We start from the raw sequence: 22,983 nt of genomic DNA, 5'->3' as shown, positions 1-22,983 counted from the left end.
AGTGCAGATTTGTAATAAAGAATCAAGCCTTTTGTCTGTTCATACTGTCTTGTAACAGAGAAAAACTGGTTACACCGTCATGATAATGTGCAATATCACAGTAATCACAATTTCAACTTTCTTTTAAAAATAAAACATTTTATTTACTGTTGGCACAAAGCACCACTAACATTTTTGTGCAAGATCCATTGCTGACAGCAACTTCCCGGGAGATTAAGTGTAGCCATGAAAGGCAAAGGCATGCCAAAATAAATAATCTGTAACATGTAAGATGCTACACACTTGGTTGTTTATGTTCTCTTTTGTATGGGTCTTTTAGCAAGTTTTGCTCACCCAACAAGCTCAAATTCAGATGTGACTGAAAATGGTTAAGAGGTGGAGACTAATGTGTGTTTAGATGTGGTTGGGTGGGTTCTTTTTGTGGGAACTTGAAGGGAATTTACAACCATGTTACTCCCAAACCACCAAGTCTGAGGCGTGTACAGTGGTTTCTCCCGTCTATTACCACGTCAACAGCGGGTTGGAGGCATTAAACAATCCTAAAGTGGCGACAAGGGACACATGAAAAATTAATAACATTGGTTTATACTCTTACAGTGGCACTGTAAATCTATGATTCAGAGTAGAATGGAACGATTGCTTGTGTGTTTTGTTGCTTTGTAGAGCTCTGCTGCAAGCAATCTCAAGTGTTGGCTAATGATTATTCAAAACACAGTAATATGAAGTTTAAAAAGACAAAATACTAAAGATCAAAGCAAAAGACATGCAGATGTTTCTCTTCTTGGACCAATACATTTAGAATGATTAACAGTTAATTTAAGGCATGAATGTCTGTTAAAGTCTTGATATTGCTCAGTGACATACAGTGTGGTTAAAGCCAAATGTATTTTTAGACTTGAGAAAAGTATAAAAAAAATAATTTCACATTGTAATCTCAAATTAGGACAGAGTTAACTGCCCGATGACTGAAATGTAACAGTCCAATTGCTTATATATAGGTTCATTTCTGTATGACAGACAGAAGTTGGGTACTGCAAATGCCATTCCACATGGCAAGTCTAGCGCCTTTATAAAGTAAAAACTACAAACGTGACAAAAAACACACCTGATCCCTTTTGAACTTGTCACATCTGGATAACTTAAATCTTTTCTACAAACGCTGATGTCGTATCCTCGCTGTGACGCAAAATCTAAAGTACCAAAGATGAAACATGATTAAAAAACTAAGGTGGTTTGTATAATTTTCATGAAGCTCTCATTCTGCCCCCTCTCATAGCTCGTCCCGTGCTGTACTGTCCAAAGCCGACTGGAGCACGTCTGAGTTCTGGGCCTCAGAGCTGATCACAGCTTGCTCCCCGGTTTTTCCTGAGCGTGCTCTGTCCCAGTCTGTACGGACTTTCTCATTGTCCCACACTGTGGAGGTCTCAGTGTCGCTGATGTAGCCGTGGTCGCCCGTGTAGTGTGTTGGATACACGAGAAGAGGCTCAGCTGAGAAAGCCTTCAGGTCCCTGGTTTCAAACTGTTCCATATAATCAGACCTGTGGAGGAGAAGGTAATGTCAAGGAAAACAAAAACTCCTGAGCAGAAGTATGCTGTTGTTTGTGCTACTGTATTGGGTAAGGTACACTTACACAGGATGTTTATTGTACATGATAGGAAGAAACTCATCCACTGGTAAAATCCTCTTCAGTGGTTCTGCTTTCATAAGCTTCTCCGCCCCTTGTAATGATATCATATACCCTAGGGTCCAATATGAATAATCTGCTTCCACTAAATTGTGTATGTTAGGCACTGCTTTCTCTGGGTGATCCACTTGCATTCTCTTCCGACCAATATAACTGGAAGAAAGAAATGGAAAGGAGGAGTGAGAAGCAATTGCAAACTTTAAAGGTCCAACGTTTTGCTCATTTTTTAGGTTTATACTTGTATTTTGGGTTTCTACTAGAACATGCTTACATGTTAATTATGAAAAAAACATTATTTTTCTCATACTGTCTGTCAGAATATAACTGTATTCACACTCTGTCTGAAACACACCGAGTTTACATGTTTGTGTGTGCTGGACACACTGTCTTTGTAACATTTCATCTTACTTATTAGGGACTATGAATGCAAATTAGCAGATTTGCTATAATCCGGCATGTTTACAGAGATATGTAAATATCTACAGTATGTTCATTAATGTGCACTGTCCCTACCTTAAAAATAAAGCATCATCTAGTGCCTGTCTCTTTAAGTTACCGTCCTTTTAAACCCCAATGGGCTCCGATTGGTCAGGGCTTCCGGGTCTTCAGCATCTATGCTCTCTTTCAGTGTGTTTAAATGCGCAGCAGTAACCCGAAAAATAGTCTTTCCCCAGCTAAGGGAATAATCAGATTATCGAAGTTCCCTGCGGATACGTGAAAGGGGTTGAATGGGAAAATGATGGAGTAACTCTACCTTCGGTACAGTAGGTGACGCTCGGCCAACATACAGCTGGTCCGAATATGGCTTTATCTTGCGGTTGACCATTGTCAAAATCACAACAACTTGGAAAGCAGGGATAAAATGGCCGACATTTTGACAGAATTACGACTGAAACGTGAGTCGGGAGAGGCAGTTATAACTCCCTGAGCATGTGCAGACCTTTGACCCGATCATAATCCAGGAACGCTGTTTACATGCACAAATAGTAAGGGTACTGAAGGAGATACCTAGTTCTGTTTACTGGGGTACGAGAGCTCCGATTATACTCGGGGTACGTGTTAACATGGCATTTGAGAAACCTTAACCTGAATATAGTCAGGTTTTTAAACTGCATGTAAACGCACTGTGTGTCTCTGCACAGTCATTGTAGTCGGAGAATGACTAACAGAACTTTGTACCTTTATACAGTGTAGTTGGGACATCTCAACCGTACAGAAGTCCTGACGGCTCATGTAAAAGCACAGTTTCTGAATACGGGCTGTGTGCATTTTTCTCTGAGCGTTTTGATACTTTCACAGTATTTATATAGAACCCGCTTTATTATCACAAAGGTTGTGAAGACAGCACAAACTCACATGAGATCCCAGTCCAGTCCTTCTTCCGCCAACTCCCTCATCAAGTTCTTTAAGCGTCTTTTGAAGAAGATCTCGAAGCGCAGGTCGTCTTCAATCACTAGAGAGGTGTCCAGGCGTCGCTCCACAATCTAAAGTCAGACAGATTTACCAGTCACTCATCCTTCTGTCTAGCACACAAATATTCAAATGCTTGGCTTCTGGGGTTCACCTCTTTCCAGATGTTATAGTGGGAAAGGAAGCATCCCAGCTCTCCCTTTGTCAGTGGGCGACCATGATAGGGGTCACTGTATCCAGGGAGCATGTGGATGCCCATTGCGTTAATATCACTCATATTCGTTGCTCTGAAATAGAGAAAAACAAATGTGACAAAATGGTATCGAAAAAGGGAATGTTTTATTACCAAGTACTTAAATTGATGTGATCATCCAACAGGGTGAACTTACTTTCCATCTACAGCTGCAATGATCTTACAAGCAATCTCCTGCTCGTGTAATGCCCTCAGCATACGTTCTCGGCGGTCAGTCCGCCTCTGCAAGTTTATCATAAACACCTGCACAAGGGCAACAGTGGGGCCAGTCAATATAATTGCAGATTCCCAACAGCAGAGGGAGGCATTCAGCACAGAAGGGGATAGAGGGCCATTTTTGCAGACTCCATCTTCACATCACTCGATACTCACCTCATCAAAGCCCAGTTTGTCAGGTTGTTTTCTAGGAACACGTATGTATTTGGAAGGCATCACTGGGGGTTTTCGCACTACACAGCGAGAGGGAAGATGGATGCAGAAATGGTATAAGTGATGTATAGAAACCCATGCTGATAGTTATAAAGCAGCAGGAAGTAGAACACAGATTTTAAGCTCATGGGAAAAAAGGGAGTTAGATGCAAAAGGACAGCCCTCAGTCTGAACCCAAGCTACTGACCATTAGCCTCTAGCAGGGCGTGCAAGAAGCTGTCAGCTTCATCTTGCAAAGTGTTGTGGGATCGCAGTGGCACAGGGAAGTAACCATAGGTCTCTTTGTTACATATGAACATTTGAACATCTGTAGAGAGCAGAGGAAGCAAATGTTTTCTCATTATGAAGTCAACACCACTTAAAAAGGTTAAAGATAAATGTGTAGCTTTAAACATTGCATTGTAAAATACCTGCCATCCGAGCAGAGTATGCAAACACAATGATGTCATCAAAAGCCCAATTGTATTCTGGATGTGGCGGGTGAAAGGCCAGCTGCCTGGATGCCTCTTTCCTGAGGTCTATCAGAAAGGTGGAGTGGACCATGGGAACTGCAAAACAGCCCTTACGCACCTGCTTTCTCAGGGGCATGTAGGCCGGAGTGCGCTTATAGTAACCCTGAAGGAGCCGAGGGGATTTAAGAGCATTCATTAAATCAAACAGACCACTTGAAAACACCTAATAAACACAAGAAGCCCAATCAGCAACGGAGTACCTGGGAGGTCATTCCACACCAAAAGTTGGAGTAGGCTGCACGGGATTCGAGCATCGGAGCAATGATGGTCTTGTTCTCTTTCATGAGCTTCCAGACCACATCGGGATTAGTGAGGAGGTTGTCACAGTCGGCCAACTACACAAGAAGAAGGATGTAAACTGTGAAATATGTTTGTGAATAGCTAAGTTTAAGCAGTTTGACTCAGAAACCTTCAAAAGGAATGCTGAACATCATGATGGTTAAATACGGCATTGAAACTGAGATTGGTAAACAAAACCCCACAGACTATTCATTTACATTCGGTTTTCAAGGAAGAAGTGCCAATAAGAGTTTCCAAAAAATCTGTAGCACAAAATCATTGCAATTCTGGATGCACTTTGCTTCAAAATTATACCTCACTGCACCCCACTGAAGCTCAGCGGTGTGGGCTGGGCTGGGGAATACAAATTGAAATGTTCTGCATTTTTAAATTTGCTTCATGTTGAGTCAAGCTTTTGTGTCAGTGTATGGATCCAGACGAAGCAGACCAGATAAACTTTAACCACAAGAGACAGAAAAATATAGCTCGGACAATTTTTTGAACACCCTCCCCCAGTGCTTAAATTACCACTGTGGTGGTGCTTTGGACTTGACTCAGTACTTATCCTTCTGCTGCTCCAGTATTGGCTCAATGTTTAAAATGGAAAAAATGTTTTGAGTGTTATCATGCTTTCTTTTGTGCCTGTAAAGAGCAGTTTTGTTGACCTACCATAAAGTAGTCCGCCCACATCTCACGAGCCGATTCCAGCGCTACTTGCCGAAGCTTCATAACATGCTCATAACGGAGGTCTGTCCATTGCTTCGGACCATCTTCATTCCGATAATGACTATGGGAGACATTTGGATACTAATTAGTGATTTTTATCGGCTCTGTGAGCCCTTTAGGAAACATTTTACCAGAAACTCAAGTTAGTATCGTAACCAACCTGGATTCCTCTTTTGGCCTCCACTCCACATAATGGTAAAGGCTCTGCATCTTGACGAGCCAGTCGCGCAGAATGACGGTGGTGTTGTCCTGGTTATGATCAGTTGCTACCCTGTCATGAAACAACACATGTAAATTATTAAAATATATATATCATTCAACATCAGAAGAGGTTGAACATTATCACCAACCGAGGCCGGTATGTGGAAAACAGTAACATTGGTTAAATGTAGCACTAGTGACAGACTGGATCCAAGCTAGCAGAAGAGCTGAAATATAATACCAAGACTCAAATAACAATAGCCCAGTGTTCACTTTTTGGCAGCTCAATGTCTGCAGCTGTGGGAACTGGCACACATGTTAATCACAACATCTAGTTGATATAATTTAGGGTAGCATATCACATTTTAACAAATAAGAAATTAAGGAAATGCGCTGAGGAAAACATGCCAAATTGAATACACTGCTTTACAGAAGTGAAACATTTGTTTGAAATAGTTTAAAACAGAAGGAAATGATTGCCTGAAGACATGTGTGAGATAAGTTAGACAGCTTGCGTGTTTGATCTTATTCCGCAGAGGAATGAATTTAAGTCATGTGTTTGCCAAGTGTCATTACAGCTGCCTGGATGTCTTTATCAGGAAATTGGGAAATCTTGTTAAAATTACCATATCCACAGCCTTCCTTTCTTATATCTTATTGTAGGCCAACAGTCTTTGATGCAAAAAGAACATCTGCACTACAGCTGAGCTTGTGTTTTACTCAGAGGGACGACAGCCAGGCTGGGTCCTCTTGACAGATTTCACATGGATCTGTGAGAACACGGAAGCTCCTTGCTAAACCATTTCATCCCTCACACTCCTGCTGTCCATCCTCCCAAATTCTCAAACTTTGAATGACGCTGACTCTTCCGCTTCATGTTCAGCCCAGATAAATATTTGCTTAGAGCATAGTTTTTTGCGTTGGTGCTCTAAACATGAATCTACAAGTGCTGTTTCTGGACTAGTGTTATAATAGAGCAGGAATTCTGGGCTAATTGCAGTCACCAAATAATAAAATGATACCTTCTGATTCTGAGACTTTGGCATACTTGCAAGTTGCTGCTGCTGCAAAAAAAGCTTCTGCAAAAAGCATACAATCTGTAGTGTTCCTAACATCTCACAGCTGTTTGCATTTTACAGATGTAGCTTAATATGCTTGCAGAACATGTCAAAACAAAACTGTCTTTACTTCAGTCATATTTACAGAAGAGTTTATGACCACCAAACAAAAAGTAGGAGCAACGAACAATTCCACTCATATGAAGCCCATAAACAGTTTCAAGTTGTTTGACTGAAGAGCATACCTTTGTGAGCCCCCCAGGCACATGCAAACTGCTCAGAGCTTTGAGTGTATATAAGCACGGGGGCGGCTGTTGGAGCGTGTTATTATGTGAGAAACACCTCCCTTTCACTTGCCTAAACTCTGCCCGAGCAGGGTAGACGGATGTTTAAATGGTCTAGAACATCCATTTGCACTTCCCACAAGATAATTGGCTTAGAAAATGAAGTGTGTCACATACTGTAGGACAGATAGGCTGCAACTGTGTTGCTGGAAAATGGCCAACAGAAAGGCATGTCTAGTGAGCCATATGCGGGCATGTATGTTTAAGTCTCCATATTCACTTAGTATGTAGGGTGAAATCCTGTCCCTGCACAAAGCTGAATAAGAAAATTGTTCCATGTTGTGCTTTTCTCAACACTTCTTTATGAAGGATGAACATGCATTACACAAAATGTCCTTAAGAGGACTAAAAAGAATAATGCACTAAACTAAAGTTAATGATAGGTTTGTTATAGTGCTGGAAGAGATGTTTTTTCTGATAAAATGCAGTGGTGTATAGTAACGAAGTACGTGTTTGCTGGAAAAAAAATCATCAGTGGGCTAATTTCTTTTGTATTGCATTTGGTAATTGTCTTGAATGGAGCAGCTGGTTCCGGGGCCCGTAGGTAAGTCTTTCAAAACACTCTTTTAATACACTCTGTGTTCACATACTATGTTGTTGGTGCTTTGGTTAATGTGTAGGGATTCTTATCATGCTACTGCAGAGGTTTGGTGTTTTTGGAGCAGTATTAGTGGTTAAAAAAGACGTTTTAATGCGTCCAACTCGCTGCCCCGAGTTTATCCGAGGCAGGCTGTTAGCGACTCTCCGGAAAATCTACGTTAATAGTTGTTACACAAAAAAATTGTCTAGATGGCTTATTTGTTGACCCAATTTGCCTAAAAAGACCCTGGGATGATTTTACACCGGAATATCACTTTAAGTACAATTTTGAGGTACTTGTACTTGTTAATGCTACTTTATACTTTGACTCCACTAAATTTATTTGGTAACTTTAGTTACTAGTTACTTTCCGAGTAATCCATTCCGATTACTAAAGCAAATTTATATCAACAAATAGGATACATTGTTTTAGATTAAACTACACAGCGGCATATAAAGTAATGGAAATTAGCCCCACCATTATCAGCTGCAACATTAGATATTTACATTAATCTATTATAATACAGTAATATTTATTATGAAAACAGCAATCCTGCATAATGGCTGCTTTTCCTTTTTGCACATTTGATGCTAATACTTTTATACTTTTATTCAAGTAACATTTTGAATGTTTGAATGAACACTTTTCCTTGTAACAGAGTATGTCTACAGTGTGGTATTACTACTTTTACTTAAGTAAAAGCTCTGAGTACTTGTTCCACCACTGTCTACATGCTTTACAATTTCCCCTTCCCCCTATGAGTCACCAAAACTCTTCACAGATTGGGTTTCCTGGACCTAAAGCTTTACAAGATGGAGATCTGGGGGCTATCTGGCCCCGTTACGTGATCATTCGTGGGAGTCAAATCAATCCACAAGTGAATCACACAGGTCTGAGTGGCTGTCAAGGGTGATATGGAGCTGCTGGAGGAGGGGGCGACTATAAGTATGCGCATTAATCGAGAGTGTAGACACAATAAGTCACTTTGTTAAGATTTGTGTATAAATCATACAGCTCCCCTCGTGGACAGATCAGTCATGTCCCCCTCCCCTCCACGTATACAGATCAATGCATGGCCACTGTGATGAGCAGAGCAGAAGTGCTCACATCTGTCCAACACTGAGGTTGCTTGAAATGCCCAGTGGTCTGAAGCGGGCGTTATAGTTCTGCGCTGGTTTTCCTGCTTGTTGACACTTTTGTTTAAAGCTTATTCTTTTGGCCTTTATTATGATAGGACAGCTTAAGACTGACAGGAAATGAGAGATAGAGAGAGGGGCGACATGCAGCACAGGCCCGCAGGTCGGAGAGAAAACTAGCCTGGAAACTAACATACTGATATCAACTTACCACAAAGCCATACGCTCCTTGGGATAGTTGAGGCGCTCAATTGTACCGAGGAAATAGGGCAAAGAGTGCTCGGAGTTTCTGCAGATGAGGGCGAGTAAGACCCGGGGAGCGAGCAGCGGAGACTCGGGGCTCCAGCGCTCCTCCGCAAAATATCCCCGAGCAGGAGGAGTGCAGCCGGGCAGCAGCAAGAGGAGCAGGGCGGCGTGGAGGCAGGCGAGCCCGTGCATTGCGACAATAAATTAAAATGTATAAAAAAACAAATGCAGATGATATTTGTGGATCGTGATGATACACTGTTAAAGAAAAGTTGTCTCTTTTCTTTGTGCGGTTATCATAGAAAAGCAGGGTCTTGTGCAGCCGCTCCTGGTGTGACAACACTGCAAAGTTGAGCTTTAAAGGGGCGGGGTGTGCCTATGGTCTTAAAGGGGATGGGACCAGTCAGGACTGCACAGTAAAGACAACAGGGCAAATATTCACATAACATTTTATTTTTCCAATTAAAAAAAAAAGTGAAAATAAGTGCTATGGTGGTTGTAAGGTAACCCAAGTCCCGAATGAGTAGTGCCTTTCAGCTCCAAAAGTGTATTTTATTGGTTATGATGTGAAGGCATCTGAGAGCTGAGAATCAGATCAAATAGTTGCTTTTTTAATGTAATACTGGTATAGCAGTATTGTTGGATAAGTAGACTGTCTTGTGTTTTATGAATATCCAATTTTCTAAACTTCAGGGCCAAGAAAATCTTTATTTAAACATCTCCTCCAGACATATTTTAAGACAGAGACATACTTTGGTAAATGATTTTGTCTGATGCTTTTTTCACACAAAGAAAAATAAATGAACAGTTTCAAAGTTCATAAAATTAAACTACTTCACTGAAGAACATTCTCAGTGACCGCACACGCACACACACGCACAAGCACGCACACACACGATTTTTTTGTTCAGTTGTATTTCCTATCTCACCAATGTAAACTCTCACGTGAGGAATGTTCTGCACTATTTTCCAGTTTCTTCACTCAGGTGTTCACACCAGAGTTGACTTCCTGCCCTCATCTGGCAGAAGGGAAGCACTACAGTTTGGCCCCTGAGCCGAGCCTCTCTACCTGGATAGTTAAAGAGGCAGCTGCGGGCTCATCAACAAGCCAGAACAGCTCACCGTTAGTCGGGACAACGCGGGCCGCGGGGAACGCTGGACCCTCTCTACCCTCCAGCACTTCCTGCAAGAAAACAGTCACTGTGTTACAATACAACAGCACAGTCTGTTACATAGAGAAGACATACCAGTACTTTATTAACCCCAGAGGGGAAATTCAATTTGTTTTAAACTCAGTAACATGAACCATATTTCTCCTGGGTTAGTGAGTCACAGAACTGCTGATCAGATTTGTTGTTTGTAGTTATCCGTAGCAGAATAGAGGAATACATTTGTGCTCCTTTCATTTCCTAAATTTATTTTAAGCCCTGACATGGTTTTCCCAGGCCATCTGTCAACTGTAACTCTCTATGTCATATTCATTGGGTTTTAAGTCTAAACATGCCATAGTCCGAAATGATTTACTGTGCCATGGAAACTGCTGTCAAAAATTACCTTCAAAACAGGTGCTTTGCTTCCTCCTGTTGACACAAAAGCCACACAGCGTGCAGAGTTCACCACTGGAAAGGTCATAGTTACACGCTGTGGCGGCGGTTTGGGAGAGTCGCTGATGGGGGCCACAATCTTCTTGGTTTCCTGAATACGGGGTACACCCAAACCCAATCATCTATCATGTGTAATGTATCCAGTAAGACGCCAAAAAAGTGACAATATGAGAACCACAACCCACTAAAAAATTACAGAATGCACAGAACCTTGCAAATTTGTGACCAGTGGCAAATTTGTAGACATTTCTAAAATAGAGTAACACTGTCCAACATGGACTATCATCCAGATGTGTAATTATGTTTACAGGATCATACTGAGGGTACACAATATATGAAACTTGTGCTTTTTAATGAAATATGATAAATATTTTTTAAGTTCCCACCCATTCTTAAACATCAAATTCAAGGACTTTACAGGCCCAATCCTTCAAATTCAAGGACCCAGACATGGCTTGTTTTGAGACCCGGATAATGGTTAATTATAGTAACAACATTGAGAAATATTATAATGAGATCTTGCAGGATAAGGAGATCTCGCTGGCTCTATTTACAGAAAAAGATCTAAGTCAAGGGCTTTCAAAGATTTCAAGGATCTGTGGGAACCATGAGAATCCGAGAATGGGCATCTTTCTGCACTCAAGGTAAGACTTTGACACATACGCAGGTATCCAAAAATTCTGCCTGTATGTGTGACAGTTTAATTTAAGTACGGTCCTCACCTCCAGCAGAGGGTGGTCTGGGAAGAGGGAACAGGTGTGTCCATCAGGCCCCATACCCAGCAGTAACAGATCAAACACTGGGAATTCGTCACCTGGGAAGGCCTGTATGTTTGAAAGCAAACAAAACAATACCGTCAAAAATCTTAAAATCTTAATATCTAAAAGAACATGCATGTGTAATTTTAGAGCTGGTTACAAAATGCCTGCACCTCCTTCATTTTGCGTGTGTAATCCTCAGCACACTCGTTGACTGGCAGAGAGGAGTCGATGGTTAAGATCCCACTGTCAGGGATGTTGACCTTGGAAAACAACTGACCCTGGAAAAGAAACAAAGGGGTTACATTTGGCCCAAAAGTAATAGAATATCATACATTAATGTAACCACATGCACAGAAATACCTTGTACAGCCCATAGGTGCTCTCAGGATCATCGAAGGCAACCAGTCGCTCGTCACAGAAACCAACCACCCACTTGCTGCAGTCCAGGTCTGGCAGGGCGGGCAGCTCTTTGCTGAGCATGGACACCAGGCTTCCTCCAGAGAGCCCCAGGGTGAACCTGCCGTGAGAGACGATGGCCTTCTCAGCCCGCGAGATCACAAGTTGGGCCAGCGCCGGCCCAAGCTCTGCCGAGGAGGGGAAGACCACGACTCTTCGGGCAGCCATGAGAGAGCGGTCTGAGAAAAGAAGATAGTGGGTAACACACAGAGAGAGAAAACATTTTTATTTATTCATATGGGTGATATACAAAGATTCAAGAAAAGTACACATACAGATCAAAAATAAGTGATACAAAAACATACGACAGATATAAAGTGAGAACATTAAAATACATAAAAATAAAAGTAAACAAAATAATAGCAAAACATATTCAGTCAGAGGATTTGGGGAAAACAATTCTGTAATTTTCCAAAAGCCTCATAATCTCTGTTGTTTAATAAACAGTCATTTGAGTAGAGTTCAGTTCTAAGAGAAAAGGTAAAAACCGTAGGTAGTGAATGAGAAAACTGCTTGTGAATAAAACATTTGGCATACAGAATAATTAAATGAATCAGATGATATTCAAGAGCACCATCATCTGGCATATCATAGAAACAAATATCATCGAAAAGGTTAAAAATAAACAGAGTTAGTATCCTTACAGTGAGACTCCAAATTGATTATTTTTTTGGAGATATTTCCCAATTAACATATAGGTGAGATATTGATTCCATATTGTGTTTTTAAATGCACAGGGGATTTTAATACCTGCCAACATAATAAGCATGGTGTACTATGTTTTTTAAGTATACTTCCTTAGCCTGGTTTTAAATACAGAATTAAGTCAAGCAATTCTCCAGTTTATGAACAAACAGGTTTTGAGCAATATACAAGGGTATCTATTACAACACCGCTTGCATGTCACCATAATGTGGTTGCAGAATATATCCACATGAACTGTTTGTATATTAATGCCCTTCTTTAAAATAATATATGCAAATTAAGTTAGTTTGACACTAACGTGAATGTATTAAGCTGGGACTGTGCAAACACAGGGCAGGAGCTAAAAGCTGGCTAGTTCTACATGATATTGCATACGTCAGTATCGGAACCACGCAGGAGAACCGATGGGCATTTCTTAACCAAACAAACCTGATATTTAAGCTCTTAAACTACAGCTTAAGAGGCGTTTACTTACTTAGTGGGGAAACTCAAGAGCAGATAGACGCGAGGAGGATATTTTCAGTCGGCAAACGCAATTCAAATTCGACCCTTTACTTCCTGAAACGTTTTTTCTCACGAGCCAATCACGTTCTGTGTTTAGACCGCACTGCATTCTGGTCAATCGAGTCCCCGACCGAGTTGGCCACAACAACATAAAAACTCCATGTATCCACTAACAAGTTAAAAACAAGCGATTAACAAAAGAAGCTGTGTCCATATTACAAATCATTTTAAGTGGTTAAGTTAGTCTTGTGTGGATAGACTGTATAAAGATATAATTGTATACAGTATATGCTTATGTACTGTTTTCCTCCCTAAATTCAATTCAATTTATGTGTAGTGCCAAATCCTAACAGTTATCTCAAGCCACTTTACATATAAAAGTAGGTCTAGACCACATTATTTATGATTTAGAGACCCAACAATTCCTCCACGAGAAGCAACTAGTCGCAATAGGTTATCTATAATAATAATGATAATAATAACAATAATAATAATAGCAATAAGATAAGATATTAATTTATTTGTCCCACAATTTCCTATTCACTTTGCTGTACATAGAAGGAGCACCAATAAGAAACAATAACTTGTAGAAAATATAGAAAAATATGAACAACATAAAAACAGGGAAATATATAAGAATAAAAGAAACAATATATGTATAAATAGTAATAATATATATAAATATATATTATGTACTATATTACATTATATATTATACCTTCTAATATTATATATATTTAATAATATTGGTGTTTTTTAATCATTATTTCATCATGCTTTCACACACAAAACAAATACAGAAATAGTTGAGAACAGAACAAGACCCCATTATATGCATGAAAATTAAAAACGTTAAAGAAAAATGTGTAAGGCATCGCATATTTGGTTGCTATGTTTCCTCCCAGTCGCTAGATGTAGATATCCGTTTCAACCACTTGAGTTTTGAAGACACCCTCACGCTGATCTTGCGGGCATGCACCGCACACTCAGCTCTTCTCGCCTATTACGTTGTTAACTACATTTTACAACGTAAACATTAAACTCTCTTGACTGCAACAAATCGTCAAGTGTGCAACTCGCACCCAACCGCCAGCTTAAAAAAACAAAACATGTCGACTGTCTTCTCTTTCCAGAATCAGCTCGTCTCCATCATGGACGCGTTATCCAAAACAGCTGTAATGGAAATAAGCAAACTAGTCGGGATCGAGTCGAAGATGCTGAAAATTGAGATAACCCGAGGGCGGAACGAAATCTCCTCGCTCACAGAAAAGCTGCAGCTGATGGAGAAATTGCTTTATATCGCACAGGGGGGCAGACAGCAGGAAGCAGCAGCAGAATGCTCAGTGGTTAGGGACGGTCCAATAGACGGGGTACTGGAGCCAGACAGGACAAGACCGGCCATAAAAAGGTAGGCTTGATGATTCCCTTGCACCATAAATACATCTCCATTACGACCCTCTGCTGTTGCCTATACCCTGCATGCCTGTATTTAATCAAAGTTATTGCATCATAGTGAAAGTCCATGGGAAAGAATAAGTTCCTCCACTGAGATAAGCAAGTGGCATCATCTTCAAGGGAAAGAGCATGCCATAAATGAAGTAAGTTTTGCTCTGATCATAATTATGTCACTATATTGTACTAGGTATTTATGTTAACCAGTTTGTAAAACAATTCCTGTTCCCTCACTAGCTCCCAAACCCACTGAAAGGACAGCCTGAACTGATAATGGTAAAGGAAGAGCCGCCAGAGATGGACAGCAGAGACTGTGAACAAGATAGGATCAGTGAAAACAGTGAGTATTAAAGGCCTCATGTAGTGAAAAGTAGGGCTGGGCGGTGATCTGATCAGGGTTATTTCATATAGACTATTTAATTAGTTCATTACCTGAAAACACGCCATATTTTGATATATCATGATATGACATGAGCTATATACTGTAGGGATAGAAGATTTTGGCCATATCATCCAGCCCTAGTTAAAAGTGAGATTTATTGTATATTTTGATTATATAGCAGGTTGAGAAGCTATTGAAAAGCTGTAAAAGTATCAAAACACATACACAGAGGAATGCACACAGCCTACTATGGTTGTGATGTCACAAATAATGTTTTTTTTTAACATTAAAGCAGGTAAACATGCTCAAGAAGAGCCCCAAAACAAAAGTATGGACCTGAAAATGAGCATAATATGGGACCTTTACATAAAAGTTTGTGCAAACTTATGTAAAAATATTGACTCACAATTAAACTTTTATTTTTATTTTTTTATAAATCATAAAATGGACCTTGATTGACAAATAAGTGGATTTTTTACCAAGGTAATTTGCTCACAATATGTGGTTTGCAAATGATGTTGCTAAAGGGTCGCAACTCGTAAAACACTTGTAGTATAGACAACAACTTTATTGTGAGACTTAAGCATCTAGTTTGTCAGGGTAAAATATTAATTTGTTCATATAATGCTGTCAACAGGAAGGGAAGCATTCACAGACACCGGGAAGAGTCCAGAAGTGATGCAGTGTCTCAAACCCGTCACAGAACATCAGCAGCCTCTGTTTACTGACAGCTTTGTGACGATGGGCGCCCCGTTGTCTCTCGCTGGACCAGGGAGGAGGGAAACACAGTGGACTCCGCAACTTACACCGGCACACACAAACCAAGTGGCTGGGAAAAGCTTCGCTCAAAATGTTGCCTCCCAAAGCTTAAGCGTGCTCAGGAATATGAAGCTTCACAACTTGAGGAACTCGGCTGCTAAGAGGTTCGGCTGCTTGCAGTGCGGAAAGAGCTTCAGGTGCTTTAGCCAGCTTGAAATACACCAGAGAAGTCACACAGGAGAGAAACCGTTCAGGTGTACGCTGTGCGGAAAGAGGTACGCACAAAAGGGGCACCTGTACACACACCAGCGCACACACACCGGGGAGAAGCCCTACCGCTGTCCTATTTGTGGAAAGGGCTTTATTCAGAAATGCACTCTCGATATGCATCAACGTACACACACTGGAGAAAAACCTTTTGTCTGTATCAAATGTGGCAAGGGCTTTACAAAGAACTGTAATCTGAAAAAACACCTTGCAGTACATCTAGATCCTAGTTTGAACATGTATGGTAGTGAATCCAGTGTACCGACATTTAGTGGGACATTCATAAATGGAACCACCTAAAACTGCCAGTCAAGTGTAACTTCTGCTGTTATATTTGTTGTGCATAATAAAGTTATCTTTGCTCCAGACTTGAGAGTATCAAGTGTCCAAATGTGATGTGTATCATGTGTCTCTGCTGCTTACCCTTAGGATTTAAGTTTTCCCCTTGATATTGTGGTACAGTATAAATAATACACACATGATAGGTTACAATATACAGTAAAAACACAACATGTTATGTGGACTGACTGATGACTGAACTAATCAATAAATCACTCTTCTTTTAGTGATTGTTGTCAATGCCTAACCAGCCCAAGTTGCAGTAAACTAGGTGCTTAAAAGTTGTGAGGAGTTGTGAATATCGATCAATAACTATTGAACTAAATGAATGGGCGTTGCAGCTCCTCATATGACCACTGGAGAGCAGTGAACACTCTTGATTGTACAGGAAGCGCTGTCTCCACACAACTGCTATTTAAAAAGCTCTAATACAATTATTATCAGTACTGGTGTTACTCATAATTCATCATAACTGCACTGATAATGAGTTGTACATATACATATTTATAACTACTAACGTGTTCCCAACTAATTTAATGCACTCTTGCAGTTCCTTCCTGTGGCTGCTGGAGGGTAAATACTAAACAAGAGCAAGTATGTTTCATGGTAGGGCTGTGACAACAAAAAAATGAATGTAATATTTATCATGAAATATGCAATTCACGATAATACTAACATAGTTTGAACTTTGAACCCTCTCTATAATTCCCACTGAAGTAGAAAATGTTTTTAATCTCTCACTTGGTCAAAAATCAGATTTTTATACTGTCCTGCCTGGCAAGTGGTATTTACATAGAATAGCTAGGTTGTATTGCAGATTTCTATTATTAAAACTTTCCTAGTCAAAAAACATTTCAGATAACCAGAATGACAATCTTCCTTTCTACAATTGTCATTTCAGATATCCACAACATCATTCTTACCACAAGTAGGCTACCTTATTACATTTATTGTTTTATTTCATTTAATTGTTCATTTTCAAATGATTTATTTAGTTTCCTGTATATTGCACACACTGTACAGTATGTGCTTTATATTGCACATTTCAACCTCTTTTGTTTTTGATTTATTTTGCATTATTTAGAATTTTAGAATATTTATTGTATATAATGTGCATATAGCCTACTTATTTAGTAGTAGTATTTTCGATTGCTCTGTATGTCCGGCACATATTGTAGAAATTGACAATAAAGCTGACTTTGACGTTGACTACTACTGACGTCACGTTTGCCATTCGTGTGTATTGGGCTTTCAATTCTAGATATCTACAGTTACATTTTAGATATCTGTAAGGCCAGTGTTAATAGGAAAAACCCCATTATAGATATCTGGAACCCAATTGTTACTAGTCACAATTTTAATTTCAGATACCCCAAATGAAAAACCGTTCCGGATATCCATAATGTAATTGTGGCTTTCCAAAATACATTCTGACTAGTAAAATTTGTCATAACAGATATGTACAACTGCAATGTAACTAGTAAGAATTACATTGTCATTGTGGCTATCTGGAATTAATACTCATGAATATTATGATGTTGTGGATATCTGAAATTAATACTCATGAATATTATGATGTTGTGGATATCTGAAATGACAATCGTAGGTAGGAAGAGTGTCATTGCGAATATCTGAAATCATCATTCTGACTAGTAAGAATTGAATTGTGACTAGGGGAAATCTTATTATACATATCTAAAAATGTCATTACAGATAGGAGTGTGATTCCATTAAATGGTAAAACCGCTTGCCCTATGCTGCCTTCAGGTGCTCCTCGTAAACGCCGCTACGCGAGCATTCCGTTTTCCCACAATCCCTTGCGGCACAGCTCTACCCAACACATATTTGATAGAAAAGCGACGCCGCTGCTGCTGGGAATCTCGCCAAACACATTTAGAAAATATTCCGCTTTCCCTGTCGAGATGATGTGTGACACCACCAACCGAAGTTTTCGGGCGCAGTTGGCCGCAGTCCTCGACAAACTCACGAAGGCGGCTCTGGTCGAAATAAGCAACATCGCCGATGAATGCTCCTCCGTCCTTCACACCGAGATTTCCCTGCACAAAACGGAGAATGAGGCGCTGAAGAAGAGGTGTTACTTACTGGAGGTCCAGCTGAGGGCAGCGAGGGAGGCACCCACGACCTATCCTGCACACGTCAACAGTGTCAGCCGCCGACCCTCTGCAGGTCAGGATGGTCCGGAACCTGCACAGACGGACAGAGAGTCTGGTTTATTAGGCTGCCACTGCATAACTGTATCTGTTAATATGCCATTTGTCACAGCAGACTGTCTCGCTTTTGTGAAGACTACAGCCACCTCACCTCAGTTCTGTCCAGAAGCTCAGTCGATAAGCTAAACATGCTCGCTGTTCTTAGTCTAATTTAATCTTGATTACCATCTGTAGTAAGTAAACATTTCATATCTTCTTCTTCTTCTTTTCTTCACCATTTTCTTCTTCTTCTTCTTCTCCTTCCAGAACAGCAGCAACTTGCTCCTGCCATCGATGGAGTTTTTGGAAAGGACTGGTGCATGGATCTGTGGAGAGAAGATAAACTCACCTCCCAAAGTAAAGGGACACTGGAGCCCGCTGCTATGACAAGCATGGGGGCACAGGTCAGTGACTCATCGACCAACTGTTTTTTTTTTCCTTTTCCCAAACCTTACTGAATGATCACTGTGTTTAATTACGTCTTGTTGGCAGTCGATAGACGTAATGGAGAGAGAACCTGATCTGATCTTCGTCAAGGAGGAGATATATGATGATCATCCCATTGGCCAGCAGCAGATGACGCTCACGAATAACAGAAAGGGTAAGCTTGGATTAAAGATAAACAAATTATTATCATGTCAATATATTGTATTGTTGTATGCCTGCATTATCTTATGCGGTAAACAACACACAGTTTATATACATATTTAATCCTGTAATTATATGATATTGTAAAGTAGGGGCAGGACCAGGTGCGTCGTTAGACCTGGGCATTCGGGGCTATAGCCCCGGATCTCTTGGGAATAGCCCCCGGACCTCTGTTCCGTCTAATAAATAAATAAAAAAACATAATGATGATGAAGATCACCCAGTATAGCAGACTTTTGTGTGGGTGCATTACCAGCAGCCAAAGATGCAACATTGTAGCAGTAAGAACCGCAAAAACCCTGACGTGTCCACACTTACAAGTGATACTTTAAAAATCCAACTTAAAGCAGACAGACTTGCCAGTGTTTCGGTTTGACTAGTGACCCTGTTAACTGGAGACTTTCAGCAGAGTGTCTGCAGTTACAGATGATGATAAAAGGATTACGTTTTTAGGAGAGATACTCATAGACTGTATAAAAAGGAGAAACTCTGAGATATGTTTTACTAACGTTACACCAGGTTGACAGGTTTGTGGCTGGTGGAGCAAAGAGTTAATCTCATCTAACTTTCATTTATGTTCCCACAACAGCATGACTACGAGGGAATAAGAAGGGTTTTGGTTACACAAGCAGGTTTCAAAGACAGACAGATTTATTTAGAAAATGAATTAGAAATACAGTAGATATTATTAGGAAGAACTCGCTCTCCTCCTGTTTACCGTAACAACAAGCAACATACAAAACACCACTGACACATTTACTCCAACAAAACTATAAAGATTGATCAAGTAGGTGACGTTATGTTTAACATTGCAATGAAAAACAAAACATAGAGGTATTCACAGTACAGCTACCATTCTATCCCTGTTGGTAACATCTGCCGTCACTATGGTTAACTGTGTCCAGTTAACGGGTCACTGGTTAAACCCAAACACCGGTCAGGAGAGAAAATGTCCGTCGGAGCAGTGGTGTCTTCTAGTTTGCACAGTTTCAGCAGACCTGCAGTGGATTTAACCCGGTCCACTTGACATTGGGTTGGTGCATGACAGTGTTTCTGAGGCTATATACTGTTCTAATGCCTCATTCTGACTGCTGGGGTCTGTGCTGACCTTTTCTATCCTTAACATAACGTTAAACAGTTTACTCAGTAGACCTACCCTGAGGGGAGTCACACATGATCACTGGTCTTTCCTTTTCTTCTCAAACTACATCACAATTGCATGTTCATCAGCCCAATTTCAGAAATCTCTCAGGGGACAAACACCCAAACCCCCGTCTGAAAAGGACTACAGCCCTGGATGTTTTTGCTAGCTAGCAACGCACCTGGGCAGGACTATATAAGCACTATGCTTCTGTCTGCCACTTCTCGAGCACATTTCTTTTTTGATGGAATCAGTCATAACTAATTAATTTGTTTATCTTTGTGTTTTTATCTGATTTGTTCTGTCACAGTATGTTGAGTGTTTGACATAAATACAAATCCAATCAAATAGCTTCTGTGATTTAACTGAATTTGTTCTTGTTTGACAGTTGCTGGAATATTTGACGAGGACAGCATGCTCCACAGATCCGTTGCTGAGCTGGAGCTTCACCCTGGGGAATTGAACAACTTTCCGATGACAGCTGACAGTCAAACACAACAACGCCCACAGCCAACAATTATGGACAAGTTGATAGACGATGCAACCATGAGCACTCTGGTGGACAACGTATCTACTCCTTCAACCACTGCCGAATACTCAGACTATCCGAACAACATCCACATGAACACAACCAAAGAATTTACCTTTCAGCCAAAACCTGGGAAGCCAACGAACCGCTTTCAGTGCTTATTCTGTGGGAAAATATTCAACTATTTGAGCAGTTTAAAAGTCCACATCAGGCGACACTCAGGCGAGAAGCCTTTCAGCTGCTCAGTTTGCGGGAAGCGCTTTGCTCAGAAAACCTACCTGAAGCTGCACCAGCGCGTGCACTCGGGGGAGAAGCCTTACAGCTGTCCGGACTGTGGCAAAAGTTTTTCCCAGAAAAGCTCTCTGAACATACACCTTCGAACACACACCGGTGAAAAGCCTTATAGCTGTGTGGATTGTGGTAAATGTTACGCGTACAAGTACGGTTTAAATCACCACCAGTGTTTCACTTGACTGATCAAACATCAAACCACTTCTGTAAAATCGTAGTTTGTTTGATATGTTTTTAAGCTTTATTGATAAGAGAATTGCGGAAACATCCAAACAAGGGTAGAGAGAATATCTGTCCTTTCTAGTGTACCATTTTAATTGGTGGGATTCAGTTTATTTGATTGCTTAGGAGGTTCATTGCTCAAGGGACAGTTTTACCCCAAAATCTAAAAATACTTATTTTACCAGTGTTATTTCTTTATTTCCCAGTGTTGTAGATACTGGCCACAGAGATGTCTGCCTTCTCTCGAATATATAATGATAGCATTTGGCTTGCGGTGCTCAAAGTGTCAAAAAAATAATTTGAAAAACTCAAGAGCAATGTCTCTTTCCAGAAATCATGACCCACTTACGCAAGACAACCCACAGACCTGGTTGTGAGTAGTTTGATGTAGCGTGTCACCACACAGAAGGAATAATGGGCACTGCAGAGTGCCATCATTATATTCAAGAGAAGGCAGACATCTCTATGGATGGTATCTCCAACACTGGGCAACTCACTCACACCAAAACAATCTAGATTGATAAATAGCACCACAGATAAGAAGAAAAACATGTCTTTTAGAATTTGGGGTGAACCATCCCTTTAAAATTTCGATGCCCTTAATCAGCCTTTTTAAGTCTATTTCACGTCATGATTTATATGTCACAGAACAGATGAGACCCACTCACATTTAATGTGAGGTGCTCATCCTAACTATGACTAAAAATACTTCAGTTGTATCCATTGCATGTTGTCATATGATTGGGGTAACATATATATATATATATATACACATACCTGTGTCATATTTCGCGTCACAAGACGTGTCAAATAATGCCAAAATACTTGCGAAAAAAACGTTGGACAAGTGCTCTATTGTTTGCGCACATGTAGCAGAAACCTTCAAAACTACCTCTCCACAACAATGTAGAAGTAAAACAAATCCCTGTTTGCGTCAGTCTCACGGTTGCTTTATATGGCACTTCATGCCTCATTTCTTGGTATTTAACTGAATAGAAAGTGTCTATCTCTTTGAAAAAAACGACTTTTATGGAATATTGATGTGTGTTGGTTACATAACAGTCAATTGACTCCCAGAAATGGTTCTGGTTTAATTGGTGTTACTGTTTTAAATCAATGTATTTATATGGCTGTATCATCATTGTAGAAAGACAAATTGTGTTCTCAGTGTATAGTCAAGCCAATTGCCTCTGTTTTTCATTCTAAATGTGAGCAATTTGTTTTTTAAAAATCATATTTTACTCTGTACTGAACTGTCATCACACCTAAACAGAGCATTTATCTGTACTACGCGCCTCTTTTGCCTGTAAAATGATTCCCTGCAAGAGACCACGATGAGTGAATAATCCCTGAAATCTTGTGCTGTTGGTTTTTTCCCACCCTTTTCACTCACACCTGCTTGTCCCTTAGAGAGCCTTGTCGGATGTGCATTGTTCACATTGTCAAAGTTAAGTATGTAAAGACTTACTAGGGTTCATAAAACTGATTCAAGTTCTAGAGCTGCACAATATGATGAGAGTAAGCGATAACATTGAATATCACGATAACAATACTTGATTTAAATAAAAAAATATTAAAGTGAATTTTGCTGCTTTCAGTATACCACTGAAAAACATGCTTGTTGAATTCAAAAAAGGAAATTTCCAACATTCTTCTATTGAACAAATTTAACAGAGAAGACAACATTGAAAAAATATTTTTTTGAAGTGTCTGCCATTGTGTTTATTACACAGGTTAATATCACGATGACCATTAGAAAATGATTCATTGTGAAGCCCTAAGTTCAAGGCAACTTCAGTTTTGATTAGACTCAAATAATTCATACTTTTAAAAAGGCGTTATCTCAAATAAAAG

General features: G+C 40.2%; 3 protein-coding genes across 4 annotated transcripts; 1 reads left to right on the top strand and 2 right to left on the bottom strand.

The window, feature by feature from the left end:
- Positions 1-166: 166 nt before the first annotated feature.
- Positions 167-9,185, bottom strand: colgalt1a (collagen beta(1-O)galactosyltransferase 1a). Its single transcript, XM_083930886.1, has 12 exons — positions 8,825-9,185; positions 5,455-5,565; positions 5,238-5,355; positions 4,490-4,624; positions 4,188-4,392; positions 3,965-4,084; positions 3,721-3,797; positions 3,485-3,591; positions 3,250-3,382; positions 3,042-3,169; positions 1,632-1,838; positions 167-1,538 (listed from the first exon to the last, which is right to left on the bottom strand). The coding sequence occupies exons 1-12, from the start codon at positions 9,049-9,051 to the stop codon at positions 1,271-1,273; spliced, it is 1,836 nt and encodes a 611-aa protein (XP_083787012.1). The 5' UTR covers positions 9,052-9,185; the 3' UTR covers positions 167-1,270.
- A 171-nt stretch (positions 9,186-9,356) lies between these two features.
- On the bottom strand, positions 9,357-18,299 carry pgls (6-phosphogluconolactonase). Of its 2 annotated transcripts, none has more exons than XM_083931815.1 (6): positions 18,192-18,299; positions 11,585-11,859; positions 11,395-11,502; positions 11,186-11,287; positions 10,414-10,554; positions 9,357-10,042 (listed from the first exon to the last, which is right to left on the bottom strand). In XM_083931815.1, exons 2-6 carry the CDS (start codon positions 11,846-11,848, stop codon positions 9,896-9,898), a joined length of 762 nt encoding a protein of 253 aa, XP_083787941.1. In that variant the 5' UTR covers positions 11,849-11,859; positions 18,192-18,299; the 3' UTR covers positions 9,357-9,895. The 2 variants fall into 2 exon arrangements, with proteins under 2 accessions (XP_083787941.1, XP_083787940.1); XM_083931814.1 differs by lacking the exon at positions 18,192-18,299 and adding an exon at positions 12,861-12,928.
- On the top strand, positions 13,988-22,445 carry LOC310959806 (uncharacterized protein). Its single transcript, XM_083931264.1, has 8 exons — positions 13,988-14,297; positions 14,403-14,487; positions 14,579-14,681; positions 15,361-16,020; positions 17,856-18,275; positions 18,566-18,702; positions 18,791-18,899; positions 20,476-22,445. The coding sequence occupies exons 1-8, from the start codon at positions 13,999-14,001 to the stop codon at positions 21,087-21,089; spliced, it is 2,427 nt and encodes an 808-aa protein (XP_083787390.1). The 5' UTR covers positions 13,988-13,998; the 3' UTR covers positions 21,090-22,445.
- Positions 22,446-22,983: the final 538 nt, after the last annotated feature.

The sequence above is a fragment of the Echiichthys vipera genome (assembly GCF_963691815.1).
Source record: "Echiichthys vipera genome assembly, chromosome: 17".
NCBI classification, from domain to species: Eukaryota; Metazoa; Chordata; class Actinopteri; order Perciformes; family Trachinidae; genus Echiichthys; species Echiichthys vipera.
This window is presented reverse-complemented; position numbering and strand designations above follow the sequence as displayed.